Here is a 19546-nt window from a genome sequence, read left to right as displayed (position 1 = left end):
CACAACACCTAACTTAGTCACCCCCTCCAGCCTCCTACACCCCCTCCCTATCTCTGTCACCCCCTCCAGCCTCCTACACCCCCTCCCTACCTCTGTCACCCCCTCCAGCCCCTACACCCCCTCCCTATCTCTGTCACCCACTCCAGCCCTCTCTATCTCTGTCACCCCCTCCAGCCCCTACACCCTTCCCCATCTCTGTCACCCCCTCCCTATCTCTGTAACCCTCTCCCTATATCTGTAACCCCCTCCAACCTTCCCTATTGCTGATTCCAGTCTCTTGAGCACTGACCAATTCCCATGGTGGCACTGTTAGGTGCACCGATGTCAGATGCCCTGAGCACTTGAACAGAATGGTGCACTCCTACCATTTCAGAGTGGGCTGTCTCTCTGTGTGCCCCTGGACCCACAGCATTGTGGTTGCCCCTCAACTGCCCCCTGCCCCATTAGGGATTGGCATTAAACACTGAGCATGGCCAGTGAAACCCACATCCCATGGACAAGAGGACTCCACATATTAACTTGCCTAATTACGGATGCCTCATACTAACTAATTATGATTCCCTCCCTCTGACACCAGATCCCTCTGCCTCCGAATCTCTCTCTCTCTCTGTCTCCCACCATTTAGACTACATCCTGTTTACGCCCACACGGAATATTTCCTGTTTTCCCAGTTTCATGGCCATAGTATCCTATTGGAACATTGGAAATACTTTTTTGTAATCAGTGATGACACTGAGGTGAGTGCCCCTTTCTCCAGATCTTCACCCGCTCTTTGATTAGATTAGATTAGATTAGATTAGAATCCCTACAGTGTGGAAACAGGCCCTTCGGCCCAACAAGTCCACATCGACCCTCCGAAGAGTAACTCACCCAGATCCATTCCTCCTATCTAATGCACCTAAACACTATGGGCAATTTAGCATGGCCAATTCACCTGGCCTGCACATCTTTGGACTGTGGGAGGAAACCTGAGCACCCAGAGGAAACCTCATGCAGACACAGGGAGAATGTGTAAACTCCACACAGATAGTCACCCGAGGCTGGAATCGAACCTGGGACCCTGGTGCTGTGAGGCATCAGTGCTAGCCACTAAGCCACTGTGCGTTATTCGCATCTCCTTTTTCCCTGCCCTGGGGACGCCCTGTTAATTCGCCCCTCACTCGCTGTTCAAGCTTTTGCGGGTCTCGTCACGGTTTAATGCATCCCCTCACAACCCCCGCACAACCTGCCACAACACTCCTCCAAGACGTCCTGCTCATGCTCTCTTGGCTAAAGGCAGGCAAGTTGTCAGGAGAGTGGAGTCCCAGGTAGACAGGACAGTGAAGAAGGCTTTTGGTACACTGGCCTTCATCAGTCAGGGCATTGAGTATCGAAGTTGGGAAGTTATTTGCAGTTGTACAGGACATTGGTGAGGCTGCACTTGGAGTACAGTTCAGTTTTGGTCCCTGTGCGATAGGAAGGATGTTATTAAACTGGAAAGAGTGTGGAAGAAATTTACAAGGATGTTGCCAGGACTCAAGGGTCTGAGTTATAGGGAGAGGTTGGACAAGCGAGGTCTGTTTTTTTTTAGAGAGTAGGAGACTGAGGGGGGACCTTATGGAGGTGTATAAGATCATGAGGGGCATGGATCGGGTGAATGAGAGGAAGTGGTGGAGGCTGGTACATGAAATCTTTCTCAGCTTAATAAAATTAGACTGAGTCATACTAAAACTCCAACTCTTAGTCTAACTTTGTCCTTTACAATGCTTATATTTGAGTCAAATGTTTGGTGGCACGGTGGCTCAGTGGTTAGCACTGCTGGCTCACGGCGCCAAGGATCCAGGTTCGATCCCACCCTCGGGTGAGAGTCTGTCTGGACTTTGCACATTCTCCCTGTGTCTGTGGGGGGCTTCCTCTGGGTGCTCTGGTTTCCTCCCACAGTCCAAAGATGTACAGGTTAGGGTGGATTGGCCGTGCTAAATTGTCCCATAGTGCCCAGGGATGTGCAGGTTAGGGTGGATTGGCCGTGCTAAATTGTCCCACTGTGTCCAGGGATGCGCAGGTTAGGGTGGATTGGCCGTGCTATATTGTCCCATAGTCAAGGGTAAAGTTGGGGAATGGATTCTGTGTGGGTTACTCTCCGGAGGGTCAGTGTGGAACTGTTGGGCCAAAGGGCTTGTTGCCATACTGTAGGGAATCTAATCAAATGAATTTAAAAGGCGTCTGGATGGGTATATGAATAGGAATGGTTTGGAGAGATATGGGCTGGGTGCTGACAGGTGGGACTAGACTGAGTTGGGATATCTGGTCGGCATGGACGAATTCGGCCGAAGGGTCTGTTTCCGTGCTGTACAGCTCTATGAATGCACTCAGTCATTTCCCCAGGGTGGGGGAATCAAGGACTAGAGGGCATCAGTTTAAGGTGAGAGGGGAAAGAATAAAAGGGAACCTGAGGGGAAACGTTTTTACCCAGAGGGTGTTACGCTGATGGAATGAGCTGCCAGAGGAAGTGGTTGAGGCGGGTACACTAACCACATTTAAAAGGCATTGGGACAAATACAGGGACACAATCCTTTGTCCCAATCCTGACAAGCTCCGAAATCTGAAGTGTATTCATGGAGTTTTTTCCTGCATGCGCAGTTCGTTTGGCGTGCGAGCAGGTGACCCAACTCCACACCCACTCGACCTGCGTCACTCAGACGTGGTGTGGCCAAGCGCTGGACGGTGTCGATTGTCTCTCTGTGCTGGCGCTATTCACACATGAGTCCGCCGATCGGTAAAAGTTTGCTTCATATCACCGGGGAAAACGCCACTGATTCCACAACCCAGAAAATTCCGAGGAACGACCCATCTTCGGGCGAAGGATTGTGGACCTTGCACGTGGACAGGAAAGGGTTAGGAGGAGGTGGACCGAGGCCTGGGAAGGAGGGTTTGGCGTGAATCTGGACAGCATGAAGTGAATTCAGGCCAAAGGGCCTATCCCGGCACCACAGGGCTCCGTGGGAGGTGAAACTGCGATGGTGCGAGGGAAGCCACGTCCTACCTCCGCATCCTCGTTCGATCAACCCAACGCGATGGAGAGCATCCGCCATCAGATCTGGCAGTCGTCCGTTCAGGTCGATGGACGCCAGGCACCCCTGGAAGCCCTCGCGGGACGCCACCAGTTTGGGGAGGTTGTTGAACATGCCCACGCTAAGACCCCCGACGTACAGCTCACCTGGAGAGGAACGGAAAGCAGATTAGAGCACCGGTGCAGACACCGAGACGTGCAGAGAGAATCCCAGCCGGCGACGATAATGGGCGAGGGGTTAGGACTTGCTCGGCGGCGTTTGACAGATCTCCTGTGTCACTCACTGCTCTGTTGCAACTTGGCCAGCGTTGCCGACGGGAGAAGTGGGGCAGGCAACAATTCTTTATATCATCAGGTGCGCGTGCTGCCATCCGATGCAGGAGTGGTTTGCACGCAGTGAGCTCCTGTCAAACCACGTGTCAGCTTTTCAGCGGGAAGGATAGGGACAAATTCCTCAGGAGACGGTCCGCTCACAAACGGGGCAGCACATCCCTCAGTACTGACTCTCCGACAGTGCGGCACTCCCTTAGTACTGACCCTCTGACAGTGCAGCACTCCCTCAGCACTGACCCCCCAACAGTGCGGCACTCCCTCAGTACTGACCCTCCGACAGTGCAGCCCTTCCTCAGTACTGACCCTCCAACAGTGCAGCACCCCCTCAGTACTGACCCTCCGACAGTGTGGCACTCCCTCAGTACTGACCCTCCAACAGTGCAGCACCCCCTCAGTACTGACCCTCCGACAGTGTGGCACTCCCTCAGTACTGACCCTCCAACAGTGCAGCACTGCCTCAATACTGACCCTCTGACAGTGCAGCACTCCCTCAGTAGTGACCCTCCGACAGTGCGGCACCCCTCCTCCTCATATGGTATTGCTAACATCAGCCTCCTTTGTGCTGAAGTTTGTCAATAGAATTCAGAAACCAATTTCTGACTGATACGCAAGAGAGAGAGAGAGGGAGACAGACAGAACGAGAAAGGATAAAGAATGAGAGGGAAGGGGGGAGAGGGGGTGAGAATGTGAGAGAAAGAGATAAAGAAAGACGTTGAGAGAAAGTGAGGGGGAATAGAGATCGAAAGTAAAAAGTAGAGAGGAAGAGAAAGTGTGAAAAACAGAAAAAGATAGAGAACTAGACAGAGGAGGACATGAAGAGAGAGAGAAAAAGAGAAAGAGAGAGGGAGATAAAAAGAGATCATGAGGGAAGGAGAGAGGGAGAAAGAGAAAAAGAGGGAGAAAGAGAGAGACAAAGAGAGAAGAAAGATAGGAGAGTGAAGAAAGCGTTTGGTCTGCTTTCCTTTATTGGTCAGAATATTGAGTACAGGAGTTGGGAGTTCATGTTGCGGCTGTACATGACATTGGTTCGGCCACTTTTGGAATATTGTGTGTAATTCTGGTATCCTTCCTATCAGAAAGATGTTGTGAAACTTGAAACTATTCAAAAAAGATTTACAAGGATGTTGCCGGGGTTGGAGGATTTGAGCTACAGGGAGAGGCTGAACAAGCTAGGGCTGTTTCCCTGGAGCGTCGGAGGCTGAGGGGTGACCTTATAGAGGTTTACAAAATTATGAAGGGCATGGATAGGGTGAATAGACATCGTTTTTTCCCTGGGGTTGGCGAGTCCAGAACTAGAGGGCATAGGTTTAGGGTGAGAGGGGAAAGATAAAAAAGAGACCTAAGGGGCAACTTTTTCACACAGAGGGTGGTACGTGTATGGAATGAGCTGCCAGAGGAAGTGGTGGAGGCTGGTACAATGACAACATTTAAGAGGCATTTGAATGGGTATATGAATAGGAAGGGTTTGGAAGGAATCTGGGCCAGGTGCTGGCAGGTGGGACTAGATTGGATTGGGATATCTGGTCGGCATGGATGGGTTGGATTGAAGGGTCTGTTTCCATACTATACATCTCTATGACTTTATGACTCTATAATAGAGAAAGGGAGAGACTGACAAAGGAAAAGAGAATGAGATAGGTAGAAAGAGAGGGAGGGGAGAGAGAAAAAGAGAGAGGGGGAGAAAGAGAGAGAGAAAAGGAGAGAGAGAGAGAGAGATCAGGTGAAAGAGAGAGAGAAGACAAAGAAAGAGAGAGACTGGCAAAGGAAAAGTGAATGAGATAGCTATCAAGAGAGGGAGGGGAGAGAGAAAAAGAGAGAGAGGGAGAAAGAAAGAGACCTTCCAGTGGATAAGCAGCCACCTGATCTCAGCGCAGAGCAGGCATGCATCTTCAGAATTCAGGCTGCGATACTCAGCGAATGTACTCCCTTCAGGATGACCACATCGACACAGATGAAAAACACTAGGCAGACAATTTACGTTCGCTCAGTCTGAAACAATCTACAATCTCGCCAGTGTCCCCACAGTCACCCTCAATGACTCTCGGAGTGGGGGGTGGGGTTGGGGGCAGGTAGTGTCTGGGTTCCCTTGCAAAGGTTTCCAATTTACTTGGCTGTTCTATTCCCATTTCCCCTCGCCGTTGATCCACCTCTGTGTGCTCTTCGCCGCCCGACGATCACCGAGATTTGGACAGTGCCAGTGACCAGGTGGAAGTGAGCAGGGTATCCTGCACCAATTCATAGCCTTGATACGTCAGTGTGCTCGTAATATGAGGAGAGTCGTCACCTCATGATCTGAGTCTGGGGGCCTCACTCTGGTCAGTGTGCGTTTGAAGACTGAGAGACAACACAGGTGTCCATGTTTGCTAATAACTCAGAGTTAGGGTACATTGGACATAGTGAAGCCACTGGAATGTTAAATTACAGCAAGATGTTGACAGATTAATTGAATGGGTGAGACAGATTAATTTAATGGGTGAAATTGTAATGGATTTCAATGGGGACAAGATTTGGATTGGAAATTGAAAAGTACTCCAGTCATAGAGGTGTACAGCATGGAAACAGACCCTTCAGCCCAACCCACATGATATCCTAAATCATATCCCTTTAAACCCTTCCTATTCATATACCCATCCTATTCATAAATGTTGTCATCATACCAGCCTCCACCACTTCCTCTTGTTCCACACATTCTGCGTGAAAAAGTTGCCCTTCTGGTCCCTTTCAAATATTTCCTCTCTCACCCTAAACCTATGCCCTCTCGTTCTGGACTGCCCCACCTCAGGGAAAAGACCTTGTTATTCATCCTATCCATGGGCCCTTATGATTGTATAAGACTCTATTAGGTAGACCCTCAGCCTCCAATGCTCCAATGAAAACACCCACAGCCTATTCGACCTCTTTGTAATTGAGGAAAAGCAGTGGGGATCAATTGGGACTCTTTTGAGGGTGGGTTTCCAGACAATCAGATCTTTATCACATTCTGGAGATTGTAGAGATGAATAAGGAAGGCTACTGGAATGTTGGCCTCCATATCGAAGGTGGAAGGCAGGTTTGAGAAATACAGAGCCTCTAGGTAGACTGCATGAGTGATTGGGTTGTAGGTGACACACATCAATAAAGAGATACCAGGCTTTGGAGGGAGTGGACTGAGATTCCCCAGAACAGTACTGGCACTGTAAAGGTTAAACTATGAAGGAGTGGGAAATCAAGTCTCACAAACTTGATTGAGTTTTTTAAAAAAGTAACAAAGAAGATCAATGAGGGCAGAGCAGTGGATGTGATCTATATAGACTTCAGTAAGGCGTTCGACAAGGTTCCTGGTTAACGCGGTTAGATCTCATGGAACACAGGAAGAACTAGCCACTTGGATACAGAACTGGCTCAAAGGTAGAAGACAGAGGGTGGTGGTGGAGGGTTGTTTTTCAGACTGGAGGCCTGTGACCAGTGGAGTGCCACAAGGATCGGTGCTGGGTCCACTGCATTTTGCCATTTATATAAATGATTTGGATGTGAGCATAAGAGGTATAGTTAGTAAGTTTGCAGATGACACCAAAATTGGAGATGTAGTGGACAGCGAAGAAGGTTACCTCAGATTACAACGGGATCTTGATCAGATGGGCCAATGGGCTGAGAAATGGTCGATGGAGTTTAATTTAGATAAATGTGAGGTGCTGCATTTTGGAAAAGCAAATCAGGGCAGGACTTATACACTTAATAGTAAAGTGCTAGGGAGTGTTGCTGAACAAAGAGACCTTGGAGTGCAGGTTCATAGCTCCTTCAAAGTGGAGTCGCTAGTAGATAGGATAGTGAAGGAGGCGTTTGGTATGCTTTCCTTTATTGGTCAGTGTATTGAGTACAGGAGTTGGGAGGCCATGTTGTGGCTGTACAGGACATTAGTTATGCCACTGTTGGAATATTGCATGCAATTCTGGTCTCCTTCCTATCAGAAAGAGTTGTGAAACTTGAAAGGGTTCAGAAAAGAGTTACAAGGATGTTGTCAGGGTTGGAGGGTTTGAGCTATAGGGAGAGGCTGAACAGACTGGGGCGATTTTCCCTGGAGCGTCGGAGGCTGAGGGGTGACCTTATAAAGGTTTATAAAATCATGAGAGGCATGGATAGGATAAATAAACAAGGTCTTTTCCCTGGGGTGGGGGAATCCAGAACGAGAGGGCATAGGTTGAGGGTGAGGGGGAAAGATATAAAAAGGACATAAGGGATAACTTTCACACAGAGGGTGGTACGTGTATGGAATGAGCTGCCAGAGGAAGTGGTGGAGGCTGGTACAATTGTAACATTTAAAAGGCATCTGGATAGGTATATGAATAAGAAGGGTTTGGAGGGATATGGGCTGGGTGCTGTCAGGCGGGACTAGATTGGGTTGGGATATTTGGTCGGCATGGACGAGTTGGGCCGAAGGGGCGCTGTACATCTCTATGACTCTATGAATGATCCCACCAACTAAGGTTGTGTTCCCGGTAGTCAGTTAAGGGGTGTATTGATCAATGTTTTCATGGTACTGAGGATGGAGCAGATGGAGGAAAGCAGGAAGTCTTGGTTGAGGGAGCAGAGACCATAATTTACAGCCAATTGAATAGCCTCAGAGGGGCTGAATGTCCTTCCCGTTTCTTCGTTCTTTTACGGGCTGCGGGTGTCACAGTGAATGCCAGCAGGTGTTGTCCATCCCTAATTGCCCCTTGAATGGAGTAGGTGATATTCAGTCCTTCAAGCCTGCTCCACCATTCAATAAGATCATGGTGATCGCCTGACTCAATCCCCTGTTCCCACTTTCTCTCTTTGACCCCCTTGAGCCCCAGGAATTAGATCCAACTCCTTCCTGAAAACATTCGATGTTTCGGTCCGAACCCCTTCCTGAGACAGAGAATCCCACAGACTCCCACCCACCCACTCTCTGGGTGAAGGCATTTCTCCCCATCTCGGTCTGAAACAGCCCCACCCCGTAATCCTCAGACTGTGAACCACCACCCCCACTTCCTGCCCCGGTTCTGGGCTCCCCGGGTCATCAGGAACATCCTTGACCGTCTGGTCCTGTTGGAATTTTATCAGTTTCTTTGAGGTCCCCCTCCTCATTCTTTTAAATTCCAGTCAAAACTGATTCAGTCTCTCTTCATACGTCAGTCCTGCCTTTAAAGAAATGATAGTTGTCATGGTCACCATCTCAAAGGTTAGCTTTCAATTCCAGATTTATTCATTGAATTTAAATGATGCGCTGGTGGGATTTGGAACTGTGTCACACAATGAAATAATCCCTACCGCGCAGAAAGAGGTCATTCAGCCCATCATGTCTGCACTGACCGTCCTCAGAGCATCCCATGTATCTTTCCACAGCCAATCCACCCTAACCTGCACATCCCTAGGCACTATGGGACAATTTAGCACGGCCAATCCACCCTAACCTGCACATCCCTGGATACTATGGGGCAATTTCGCACGGCCAATCCACCCTAACCTGCACATCCCTGGACACTATGGGACAATTTAGCACGGCCAACACACCCTAACCTGCACATCTTTGGACTGTGTGAGGAACCCGGTGCACCGGGAGGAAACCCCATGCAGACACGCGGGGAGAATGTGCAAGTCGCCTGAGGGTGGGATCGAACCCGGGTCCCTGGTGTTGTGAGGCAGCAGAGCTAACCATTCAGAACCGGGAGGTTTTTAAATTATTTCTCGTGCATTTTGGAGTCAAGTCCACATCTCTGTCTCGGTCTAGAGTTGCATGTAGGCCCGAACTGGATCAGAATGGCAGATTTGGGTAACATGGTGACTCAGTGCTTAGTAATACTGCCTCACGGAGCCAGGGACCCAGGTTCGATTCCACCCTCGGGAGACTGTCTGTGTGGAATTTGCACATTCTCCCCCTGTGTCTGCGTGGGGCTTCCTCCGGGTGCTCCGGTTACCTCTCACAGTCCAAAGATGTGCAGGTTAGGGTAGATTGGCCATGCTAAATTGTCCCATCGTGCCCAGGGATGTACAGGTTAGGGTGGATTGGCCGTGCTAAACTGTCCCATCGTGCCCAGGGATGTACAGGTTAGGGTGGATTGGCCGTGCTAAACTGTCCCATCGTGCCCAGGGATGTGCAGGTTAGGGTGGATTGGCCATGCTAAACTGTCCCATAGCTCCCAGGGATGTACAGGTTAGGGTGGATTGGCCATGCTAAATTGTCCCATAGTGCCCAGGAATGTGCAAGCTAGGGTGGATTGGCCATGCTAAATTGTCCCATAGTGCCCAGGGGTGTGCAGGTTAGGGTGGATTGGCCGTGCTAAATTGTCCCATAGTGTCCAGGGATGTGCAGGTTAGGATGGATTGGCCGTACTAAATTGTCCCATAGTGTCCAGGGATGTGCAGGTTAGGGTGGATTGACTTGGCTAAACTGTCCATAGTGCCCAGGGATGTGCAGCTTCTGTGCATTAATCAGGGTTAAATATTGGATAATGGGGAATGGGTCTGGGTGGGCTACTCTTCGGAGGGTTGGTGTGGACCTGTTGGGCCGAAGGGCCTGTTTCCACACTGTAGAGAATCTCTGATTCCATAAGGAGTAATTAGGGACCGGTAATGAACACTGCGCAGCCACCAGCAACGGGGGCAAAGAGAAAATGTTCATTTACTGTCTTGTGACTTCCCCGGTTAGTGAGGCGTCCGCTTGTGTGTGTATCCAGTTCCTTTTGGTTAGGCGAGGTGGAGCTGGGGATGGGGAAGGGTGGACGTGAATGTCCTCCAGCCCTTCTTCATCACGCAGTGACCCCCCAGGAGGCTGGTACAACCCGCACACCACCGGGGGGAGTTCAGGGGTACGGTGAGGGGGGAGTCACAAACTTGGGACGGGTTGTTGGTGCGGTTGGCGGGGGTGAGGGAGCATCCTCAATTTGCAGCTTTTCCTCAGCAAGGTGGGGTGGGTCTCAATGCGGGGATATATCACATCCGACAGTCCCACCAAAAGGTTTTCTCTGGAAGCTTGCCTGTCCATCGATTCTCTGCCCCCTGGCACACACTCCGTGATCAGGCTCAATTACTGGCAGAATTCAACTCATTACCTTCGCTCTCAGTCCCTTTAATTAGCATGTGATTTTATCAGAGATACTTTGCTCAGGGACGTATCTGTTTGAACACCAATCCAGACAGCCTCTTGGGAATCAAAAATAAGATATATTTCGGGCTGCGAGTGGCAGGTAGTGATGCAGGCAGAAACTGCAAATGCTGGAGAAACTCAGCAGAGAGAGGGGAACATTTCGAGCCCCAAATGACCCACCTTCAGAACGGCAGTTCTGCTCAGGTTCTACAGGGAAGAAAGTAAAGGGAGCACTTCCTGGGTAAAATCAGGGACATGAATGATGCTCTCTAATGAAGGAGGGGTGTAGCTGTAGATATTTGGAATTGACCTGGGCAGAGATTCCACTCCACCACCTCCACAGCAGATGGGGCTTGAACGCAGGCCTCCCAGCTCAAAGGCGAGGGCATTACCACTTCCGTACAATGGAGTCGAATCGACTGACCCTTCTCAGAACTGCAGTATGGCAACATACCTGGGGGGTTTTTGTGCAGGAGTGGTAGTGCCCTCGCTCTGGCATGTTGTCATACTGGAATTCAGAGGGAAGGGTTCACTCGATTCGATTCCAGAGACGGGGGGAGTTGGTCTCATGAAGGGAGATGGAGCAGCTCAGGCCGATACTCTGTGGAGTTGGGAGGATCGAGAGGAGATCTAATAGAGCTCTGTACGACGCTGAAGTGGAAGAGGCTTGACAAATAGAGAGGATGTTTCCTCATGTGTGGGAGGTGAAGACAATCTAGAACGAGAGATTTTCGTTTCAGGATAAGGGGCGGGGGGGGGGGGTGTAGATTTAACCCAGTGATGGGGAGGAATGGCTTCTCTCGAAATGGGGGGAACGTCTGTAGAACTCACTCCCCCCAGAGCGTGCAGGGCGGGGAGGATACACTGAATAAATTTCAGGAGGAGAGTTTTAATCGATGACGGGTTAAAGGGAGCGGGGGCAGGATAGTGGGGGGTTGAGGCCGAAATGAGATCGGGTAGCAGGATGGAGGGTCTGAATGGTCTCCTCCCACTTCTAGCTCTAATGCTGACACTGAGCATGGGACATGTGCCTGTTGATCTCCCTGAAAGTGGCCACCCAAGTGGTTGGGGTGGTAAAGATGGCGTACGGACTACTTGACTTTACTGGTCGGGGAGTTGAGTACAAGGGTCAGGATGTCATGTTACAGCTTTATCAGACTTTGGTTAGGCCGCACAGAGTATCGCGGTCAATTCTGGTTGCCACATTACAGGAAGGATGTGGAGGTTTTGTAGAGGGTGCAGGAGAGTTTTCCCATGATGCCTGGATTAGAGGGTATGAGCTGGAGGGTGAGGCTGGACAAATTCAGGTTGTTGTCTCTGGAGGCTGAGGGGAGACCTGATAGAAGATCTATAAAAATTACGAGATGCATAGACAGGGTTGACGGTCAGAATCTGTTTCCCAGAGGTGAAATGTCTAATATGAGGCAGGGGGGGGGCATGCAGCTAAGGTGAGAGGGGGAACATTTAAAGATGATGTGAGGGGCAAGTATTTTTACACAGAGAGTGGTAGGAGACTGGAACACACTGCCAGAGGTGGTGGTGGAGATATGATAGGGGTGTTTGAGGGGCTTTTAAATAAGCACATGAATATGCGAGGAATGATGGGATATGGATCAAGGGCAGGCAAGACGGATTAGTTTAATTTGGCGTCACGTTCGGCACAACATCATGGGCCGAAGGGTCTGTCCCTGTGCTGTATTGTTCTATGTTCTATGTAGCTGAGTACATGGGACAATAATAAATCAAATCAAGTTAATTCAAAAATAAACAGACCACTTGTGATTGCAAATATACAAGAATTATGCACTGGAGGAACTGCCTTGGGCTCTTGATATCCTGAGGGCCTGGTACTGTGCTGGATGACTCGAAGACTCTATAAACCGACCCTCTGTCAGGAGCAGCTCAGGAGGGATGGACAGACACACAGTCCTCCATGTCCAGGGAAGACATAAATATTAAAAAGAACGATGTATTGGAAGGCAAAGGGGAGGCAGGAAAGGATTTGGATACAAGCCCACTCCCTGTAACCAATATATTCTGTGATAACTTGATCGAGAGTTGTGAGGGGCCACGACACAGACACTCAGTCACCCAGCCTGATTACAGTGCCCAGGTATCCATCCATCTTCCGATCACAAGTAAGAGAAGGCAGTTTACAATTAGCCACTCAGTGCATGCCAGCTTACTCAAAGGGTCTCATTAAAACAGCCCTGCTTTCAAAGGTAAATCTGCTGTGTTTCTGCCTGGCTGCACCATCGCTTATTCATAACTGTCAAGTCTCAGCAACTCAACTTCTTTCATCGTCCACAGGGAGGATATCAGAATTCAGCTCTGCGCAGGCAAGGCATCCGAAAGCAAAGAGGGTTCACACAGAATTGGCATCGGGGGCTTTGTTTGGAGTGGTACATCAGCATTCAAATATCTCCTCAGATTCCCACTCAACTCTGTGATTCTCAACCACCGACAGTGCGGCACTTCCTCAGCACTGACCCTCCGACAGTGCGGCGCTCCCTCAGTACTGACCCTCCAACAGTGCAGCACTCCCTCAGTACTGACCCTCCAACAGTGCGACACTCCCTCAGTACGACCCTCCGATAGTGTGGCACTCCCTCAGTACTGACCCTCCAACAGTGCAGCACTCCCTCAGTACTGACCCTCCGACAGTGCGGCGCTCCCTCAGTACTGACCCTGCGACAGTGCGGCACTCCCTCAGTACTGACCCTGCGACAGTGCGGCACTCCCTCAGCACTGACCCTGCGACAGTGAGGCACTCCCTCAGCACTGACCCTGCGACAGTGAGGCACTCCCTCAGTAGTGGACAGAGTAGACCGAGAGAAGCTTTCCCAATGGCAGGAATCAGAGGCTTTCGTCTAAATTAAGTGGATAAAGAATCTCAGACAATATTTGGTAAACAATGATCTCGCAGTGAATGTCAGAATCTGTGGTCTGGAATAAGGTCACTGGAGCTGCAATGTGAGCTCTGTTTGTCTCTCCACAGATGATGCCTGAACCTGCTGAGTTTCTCTCGCATTTTCAGTTTTTGGTTGTAATACGGAATATGTTGCCCGCAAGGTAAAATGTAATCGTATTCCTCAAAGCAATAAATTGATTATACGCTGTGGGCAACATTTCGACCGAACAGTGAAGAAGGCGTTTGGTACATTTTCCTTTATTGGTCAGTGCATTGAGTACAGGAGTTGGGAGGTCATGTTGTGGTTGTACAGGACATTGGTTAGGCTACTTTTGGAATATTGCACTGAATTCTAGTCTCCCTGCTACAGGAAGGATGATGTTAAACTTGAAGGCATTCAGAAAAGATTTACAAGGATGTTGCCAGGGTTGGAGGATCTGAGCTACAGGGAGAGGCTGAACAGGCTGGGGCTGTTTTCCCTGGAGCATCGGAGGCTGAGGGGTGACCTTATAGCGGTTTATAAAACTATGAGGGCCATGGATAGCGTAAATAGATAAGTTCTTTTATCCACAGGATAGGGGAGTCCAAAACTAGAGGGCATAGGTTTAAGGTGAGAGGGGAAAGATATAAAAGGGACCTAAGGGGCAACGTTTTCAGGCAGAAAGTGGTGTGTGTGTATGGAATGAGCTGCCAGAGGAAGTGGTGGAGGCTGGTACAATTACAACATGTAAAAGTTAAAAATTAATATGGATGGGTGGAATCATAGAATCCCTACCATATGGAAACAGGCCATTTGGCCCAACATGTCCCCACCGACCCTCCGAAGTGTATCCAACCTAGACCCCTACCCTATTACTCTACATTTATCCCTGACTAATACACCTCACCTACATATCCCTAGACCCCATCTACCACCCCCTGAGAAAAGGAACAGGAAATGACATCACCACAGGAAATTACACCACCAACTCAAAGAAACCCAAACATATAAATAGAAAACAGGAATCAGCAGCAGTGCTTCGCACAGAGGCTCACTGAAGATGTTACCTAGTAGGATGAGGAAACATTTGGAAATGAACCTTCCAGCTCAGCGAGCAAACCTACATCCAGAACCTCAACCTGAGCTATAAATCTTCTCAAAATTCGCTAAATCCGTAAACACTATGGGACAATTTAGCATAGCCAATCCACCATAACCTGCACATCCCTGGACACTATGGGACAATTTAGCATGGCCAATCCACCCTAACCTGCACATCCCTGGGCACTATGGGACAATTTAGCATGGCCAGTCCCATATGTTTGGACTGTGGGAGGAAACCGGAGCACCCGGAGGAAATCCCACACAGACACGGGGAGAATGTACAAACTCCACACAGACAGTCACCTGAGGGTGAGATTAAACCCGGGTCCCTGGCGCCGTGAGGGAGCAGCGCTAACCACTGAGCCACCATGCCGCCATACATGAATAGGAAGGGTTTCTGGGAAATGCTGGCACTTGGGACTGGATTAATTTCGGATATCTGGTCAGCACAGTCTGAGTTGAACGAAGAGCCTGTTTCCAAGTGCTTTGAGTGTCACCCAAGTGCTGTGTGAGAGAAGGGCAAGTGGAATTAAATGTTTTTCTCCAGCAGTGAGCTAGCAGGGGTCCTGAGGGGTCAAGCAGCCTCCCTTCTGAGGTGTGAAGAACTTCCACACTTCGCTCAGTGGATAAACAGTGGATCGACCAGTGTCTCACACAGCTGGCTACAGGCAGCCTTACCCTCAGTCTCGCATCTGCAACTCAAGATGGGGAGTTGCTCCGGATCCGACATTCCGGGAAACTGTCGGTAATGCCACGCATCCGAGTCCTCTTCCAACTAACACCCCCCAACCTCCTTCCCGACTGACCCCTACTCCACCCCACACGTCCAAATGCAGTTTCAGCCTTCCGCTCAGTAAGCAGAAAGAAATAAAATGAAATTGCGTTCGCTTCATAAATGACTCATCCGCAGCAAAAAAGCCGCGGCTTCTGCTCCATAAAACATGAGCCTGCGCTGAGCACCCAGGAACAGGAGCGTCATGAATCTCTGGTGAGGGGATGCTCAGACTAGCGGTGCTCTCCATCCCTGTCAGTTTTCCTTCACTGGCGTTGCAACATCCGGAAACCCCCTTCCTCTCCACCAGCCATACATTCCACGTCTACTGGGCACCCTGTCTGATCTAACCTGCGGACACAGGCCGTTCGCCCCCTTGAGTCAATACTGGCCCACTCGAAAGAGCACGCAGTTACGGACTTGCATTGGGGAGGCCACTGCCTGCCTATGTCACACGTGACCTCCCCCTCCACCTGCTTTGTCATCCCACTCTATCCCCCAGATCCCTCTGTCTCCCTCCCCCCTCTCCCCCCCAACATGTGTTCAGATTCTCTCTGATACTGTTCACTTCAACCAAGAGGGAGCAACTCGCCATACCTTTCCCCTTCTCTCTGATTGGGAATGCTGCTGCTTTGACCCCACTTGGATTTATTAACAACCGTTGGATGTGGATGGAGCCCAATTTCCTCTGTCCATTCTTTTTAAATGAAAAGTCCGTCTCTAATTGCCTCCCCCTTCTCTCGCTCTGTCCATTTCATTTTTAGGAAAAGTCCGTCTCTAATTTCCTCCCCCTTCTCTAGCTCTGTCCATTTCTTTTTTATGAAAAGTCCATCTCTAATTGCCTCCCCCTTCCCTAGCTCAGTCTATTCTAGGAGTCAACTCCAGCACCAGTTTAAAAATAAGGGGCCGTCGTCCACTTAAGACAAAAATGGGGAACCATTTCTTCAGGCAACAGTTGCTGAACCTTCCAATACTTTGTGGCCAGAAGTAGACAAATTCGCGGTGACTACGGATTATCAGGGATGTGCAGGAATGAAATTGGATCAGTTAAGCTCTTACTGAACAGCCGAGCCAACTCAAAAGGCCTGGGGGTCTACTCTTGTCTCCTGTTTGTGAAATAAATCCACTGAAGCACATTATTCACAGGCAGAGAGGCCTTGACACTGACCCAGCTCCCTCAAAGCCACCTCTCGGAGTGAACCAATCCCACCCCCACCGACGGTCCTGTTTATATCTGTCAGCCTGGGCTCCCCGATAGGACCGGGTTAACAGCCCCAGTCAGGGAACTCAGATTCCACCTAGCTGACCTTGTTAAAAAAACAAGACAATTATCGACCCTCTGCCTTCAACAAATGGTCAAAGATGGTTAGGAAGAGAGTTCACAAAGATCCAGGGCACTCTGACAGAAAAGCAAATCCTCCAAAACCCGGCCTTAAATGGGCGACCCCTTAACTTTAAACAGTGACCCTCTCATTCCAAATTCTCCCATAAGAGGAAACATCTCAGGGTCACAGAGTCGTACATCACAGAAACAGACCCTTCGGCCCAACCAGTCCATGCCAACCATCGTCCCAAACTAAACTAGTCCCACCTGCCTGCTCCTGGCCCATATCCCTCCAAACCCTTTCCTATTCATGTCCTTATCCAAATGTCTTTTAAATGTTGTAACTGTATCCACCACTTCCTCTGGATGTTCATCCCACACACGAACCACCCTCTGCATAAAAAAAGTAGCTCATGTCCTTTTTAAAACTTCCCCGCTTTCACTTTAAAAATATGTCCCTGAGTTTTGAACGCCCCTTCCCTAGGGAAAAAGACCTTGGCTATTCACTTTATCCATGCCCCTCCTGATTTTATAATCCTCTATAAGGTCACCCCTCAGCCTTGTGCGCTCCCGGCCTATTCCAGCCTCTCCTTATAACCCAACCCTCCATGCCTGGTAACATCCTGGTAAATCCCTTCTGAACTCTCTCCAGTTTAATAATATCCTTCTTGTAACAGGGCAACCAGAACTAGACACAGTACTCCTGACGAGGCCTCACCAATATCCTGTACAACCTCAACATGACGTCCCAATTCCTACACTCACAGGTCTGAGCAATGAAGGCAAGCATGCCAAACGCCTTCTTAACCACCCTGTGATGCAGACTTCAAAGAATTATGTACCTGAACCCCTACGGCTCTCTGTTCTACAACATTACCCAAGGACCTACTTTTAACTGTGTAAGTCCTGCCCCTTGTGTGTTTTACCAAAATGCACTACCTCACATTTATCCAAATTAAACTCCATCTGCCTCCACTCAGTCAAGACCCCTCAGGATCTCCTATGTTTCAATTAAGTCACCTCTGACTGTTTTAAACTCCAGAGGATTCAGATCTCGTATGTTCAACCTTTCCTCACAAGATACCACGCCCCATTCCAGGGATTAGTCTGGTCAAACCTACTGTGAAATACTTTCAATGCATTTCCAACCTTCATTAAACACAGAGACCAATTCTGTGCACAGCACTCTGCATGCTGTCATACGGTGCCCTGTATAACTGAAGAATCATCTCCCTGTTTCTGTAGATATTCCCCTCATCGACATGTTCAGAGATGTTATGACACCACCTCTAGAGCAGGTGTTGATACGGAAAGGGAGCAAGGTCCAGGAACTAATATTCTAGGGATGTTTCATTCCTCAGTACTTTTTGTCCCATACAGATCGAACCTAATTATTTCCATCTTTGTTAATACATACAACTAGGGAATATAAGAATCCCTACAGTGTGGGAGCAGGCCATTCGGCAGAGTGAGTCCACACTGACTCTCCGGAGAGCATCCCACCAAGACTCACCACTTCCTTGTAACCTTGCACTTCCCATGGCCAATCCACCCTAACCTGCACATCCCTGAGCACTATGGGACAATTTAGCATGGCCAATCCACCCTAACCTGCACATCCCTAATAGTCCTAGAATCATTGAAGAAAGGATTGGGAAGGTGATTCAGGAGATGAGTGACAGTAATAGGGTGGTTGTTATGGGGGACTTTAACTTTCCTGATATTGATTGGGAAAGCTATAGCTCAAGTTCGTTAGATGGGTCAGCGTTTGTTCAATGTGTGCAGGAGAGTCTCCTGACACAATATGTAGACAGGCCAACAAGAAGTGAGGCCATACTGGATTTGGTTCTGGGTAACGAACCAGGCCAGGTGTTAGAATTAGAGGTAGGTGAGCACTTTGGGGATAGTGACCATAATTCGGTGTGAGAGAGAGAGAGGGAGAAAAAGAAATCTGGACAAATACACAAGGAAGAATTTCTTCCTAGCAACCAGTCTCAGGAATAATCGGGCTTGTGAAAGTATTGAGGTTATTGAAAATTCAGATGGGCTTAGTCACAGGAATGTCACTGCACAGAGAGGGATGGGCTGGATGCTAGCATTTCATCTGCAAGCTTTCTCTCGTTGTGATAAAGATTAACCAACCATCAGATAATGGAGTATTCAATTTCTTGCATCCAAAGTTTTACATCCAGTCAGGCATACAGAACAGTGTGCAAGTCCTGACAACAATGCCACAGGCCAATCACTCTCGTTCCTCTTTCTTATCATTGCCTTCTCTCACTCTGCCTGCTCTCCCCGGCCTACCCCCCTCTCTTTGCAGCACACTCTCTGACTGACTCCCGATGCACAGGACAATGTCCCTCACAGCATGGCGCACCCCCACCTCCCTTACCTCCCCTCTCACATTCCCCATCGACTCCAAGGGTTGCTGACTGTAGCTATTGTATGGTTGTGGATGACACCAACATTGGAGGTGCAGTGGACAGTGAAGAAGGTCACCTCAGATTACAACGGGATCTTGGTCAGACGAGCTAATGGGCCGAGTTGTGGCAGATGGAGTCTAATTTAGATAAATGTAAGGTGCTGCATTTTGGGAAAGCAAATCAGGGCAGGACTTATACACTTAATGGTAAGGTCCTGGGGAGTGTGGCTAAACAAAGAGACCTTGGAGTACAGGTTCATAGCTCCTTGAAAGTAGAGTCGCTGGTAGATAGGATAGTGAAGAAGGCGTTTGGTATGCTTTCCTATATTAGTCGGTGTATTGAGTACAGGAGTTGGGAGGTCATGTTGCGGCTGTACAGGACATTGGTTAGGCCATTGTTGGAATATTGCGTGCAATTCTGGTCTCCTTCCTATCGGAAAGATGTTGTGAAACTTGAAAGGGTTCAGAAAATATTTACAAGGATGTTGCCTGGGTTGGAGGGGTTGAGCTATAGGGAGAGGCTGAATAGGTTGGGGCTGTTTTCCCTGGAGCGTCGGAGGCTGA

The 19546-nt window shown here is 49.2% G+C and overlaps 1 protein-coding gene across 1 annotated transcript in view; it reads right to left on the bottom strand.

The window, feature by feature from the left end:
• LOC122543998 (neurexin-2-like) overlaps nucleotides 1–19546 on the bottom strand; it is a 139549-nt gene that overhangs the window by 70622 nt on the left and 49381 nt on the right. The window contains exon 5 of the mRNA XM_043683007.1: nucleotides 3023–3196. Within this exon, the coding sequence (XP_043538942.1) occupies nucleotides 3023–3196 (174 nt within the window). The remainder of the gene's footprint in view (nucleotides 1–3022; nucleotides 3197–19546) is intronic.

Source organism: Chiloscyllium plagiosum, chromosome 45 (assembly GCF_004010195.1).
Source record: "Chiloscyllium plagiosum isolate BGI_BamShark_2017 chromosome 45, ASM401019v2, whole genome shotgun sequence".
NCBI lineage: Eukaryota > Metazoa > Chordata > Chondrichthyes > Orectolobiformes > Hemiscylliidae > Chiloscyllium > Chiloscyllium plagiosum.
The sequence above is the reverse complement of the archived record's forward strand: the minus strand, read 5'-3'. Positions and strand labels throughout refer to the sequence as shown.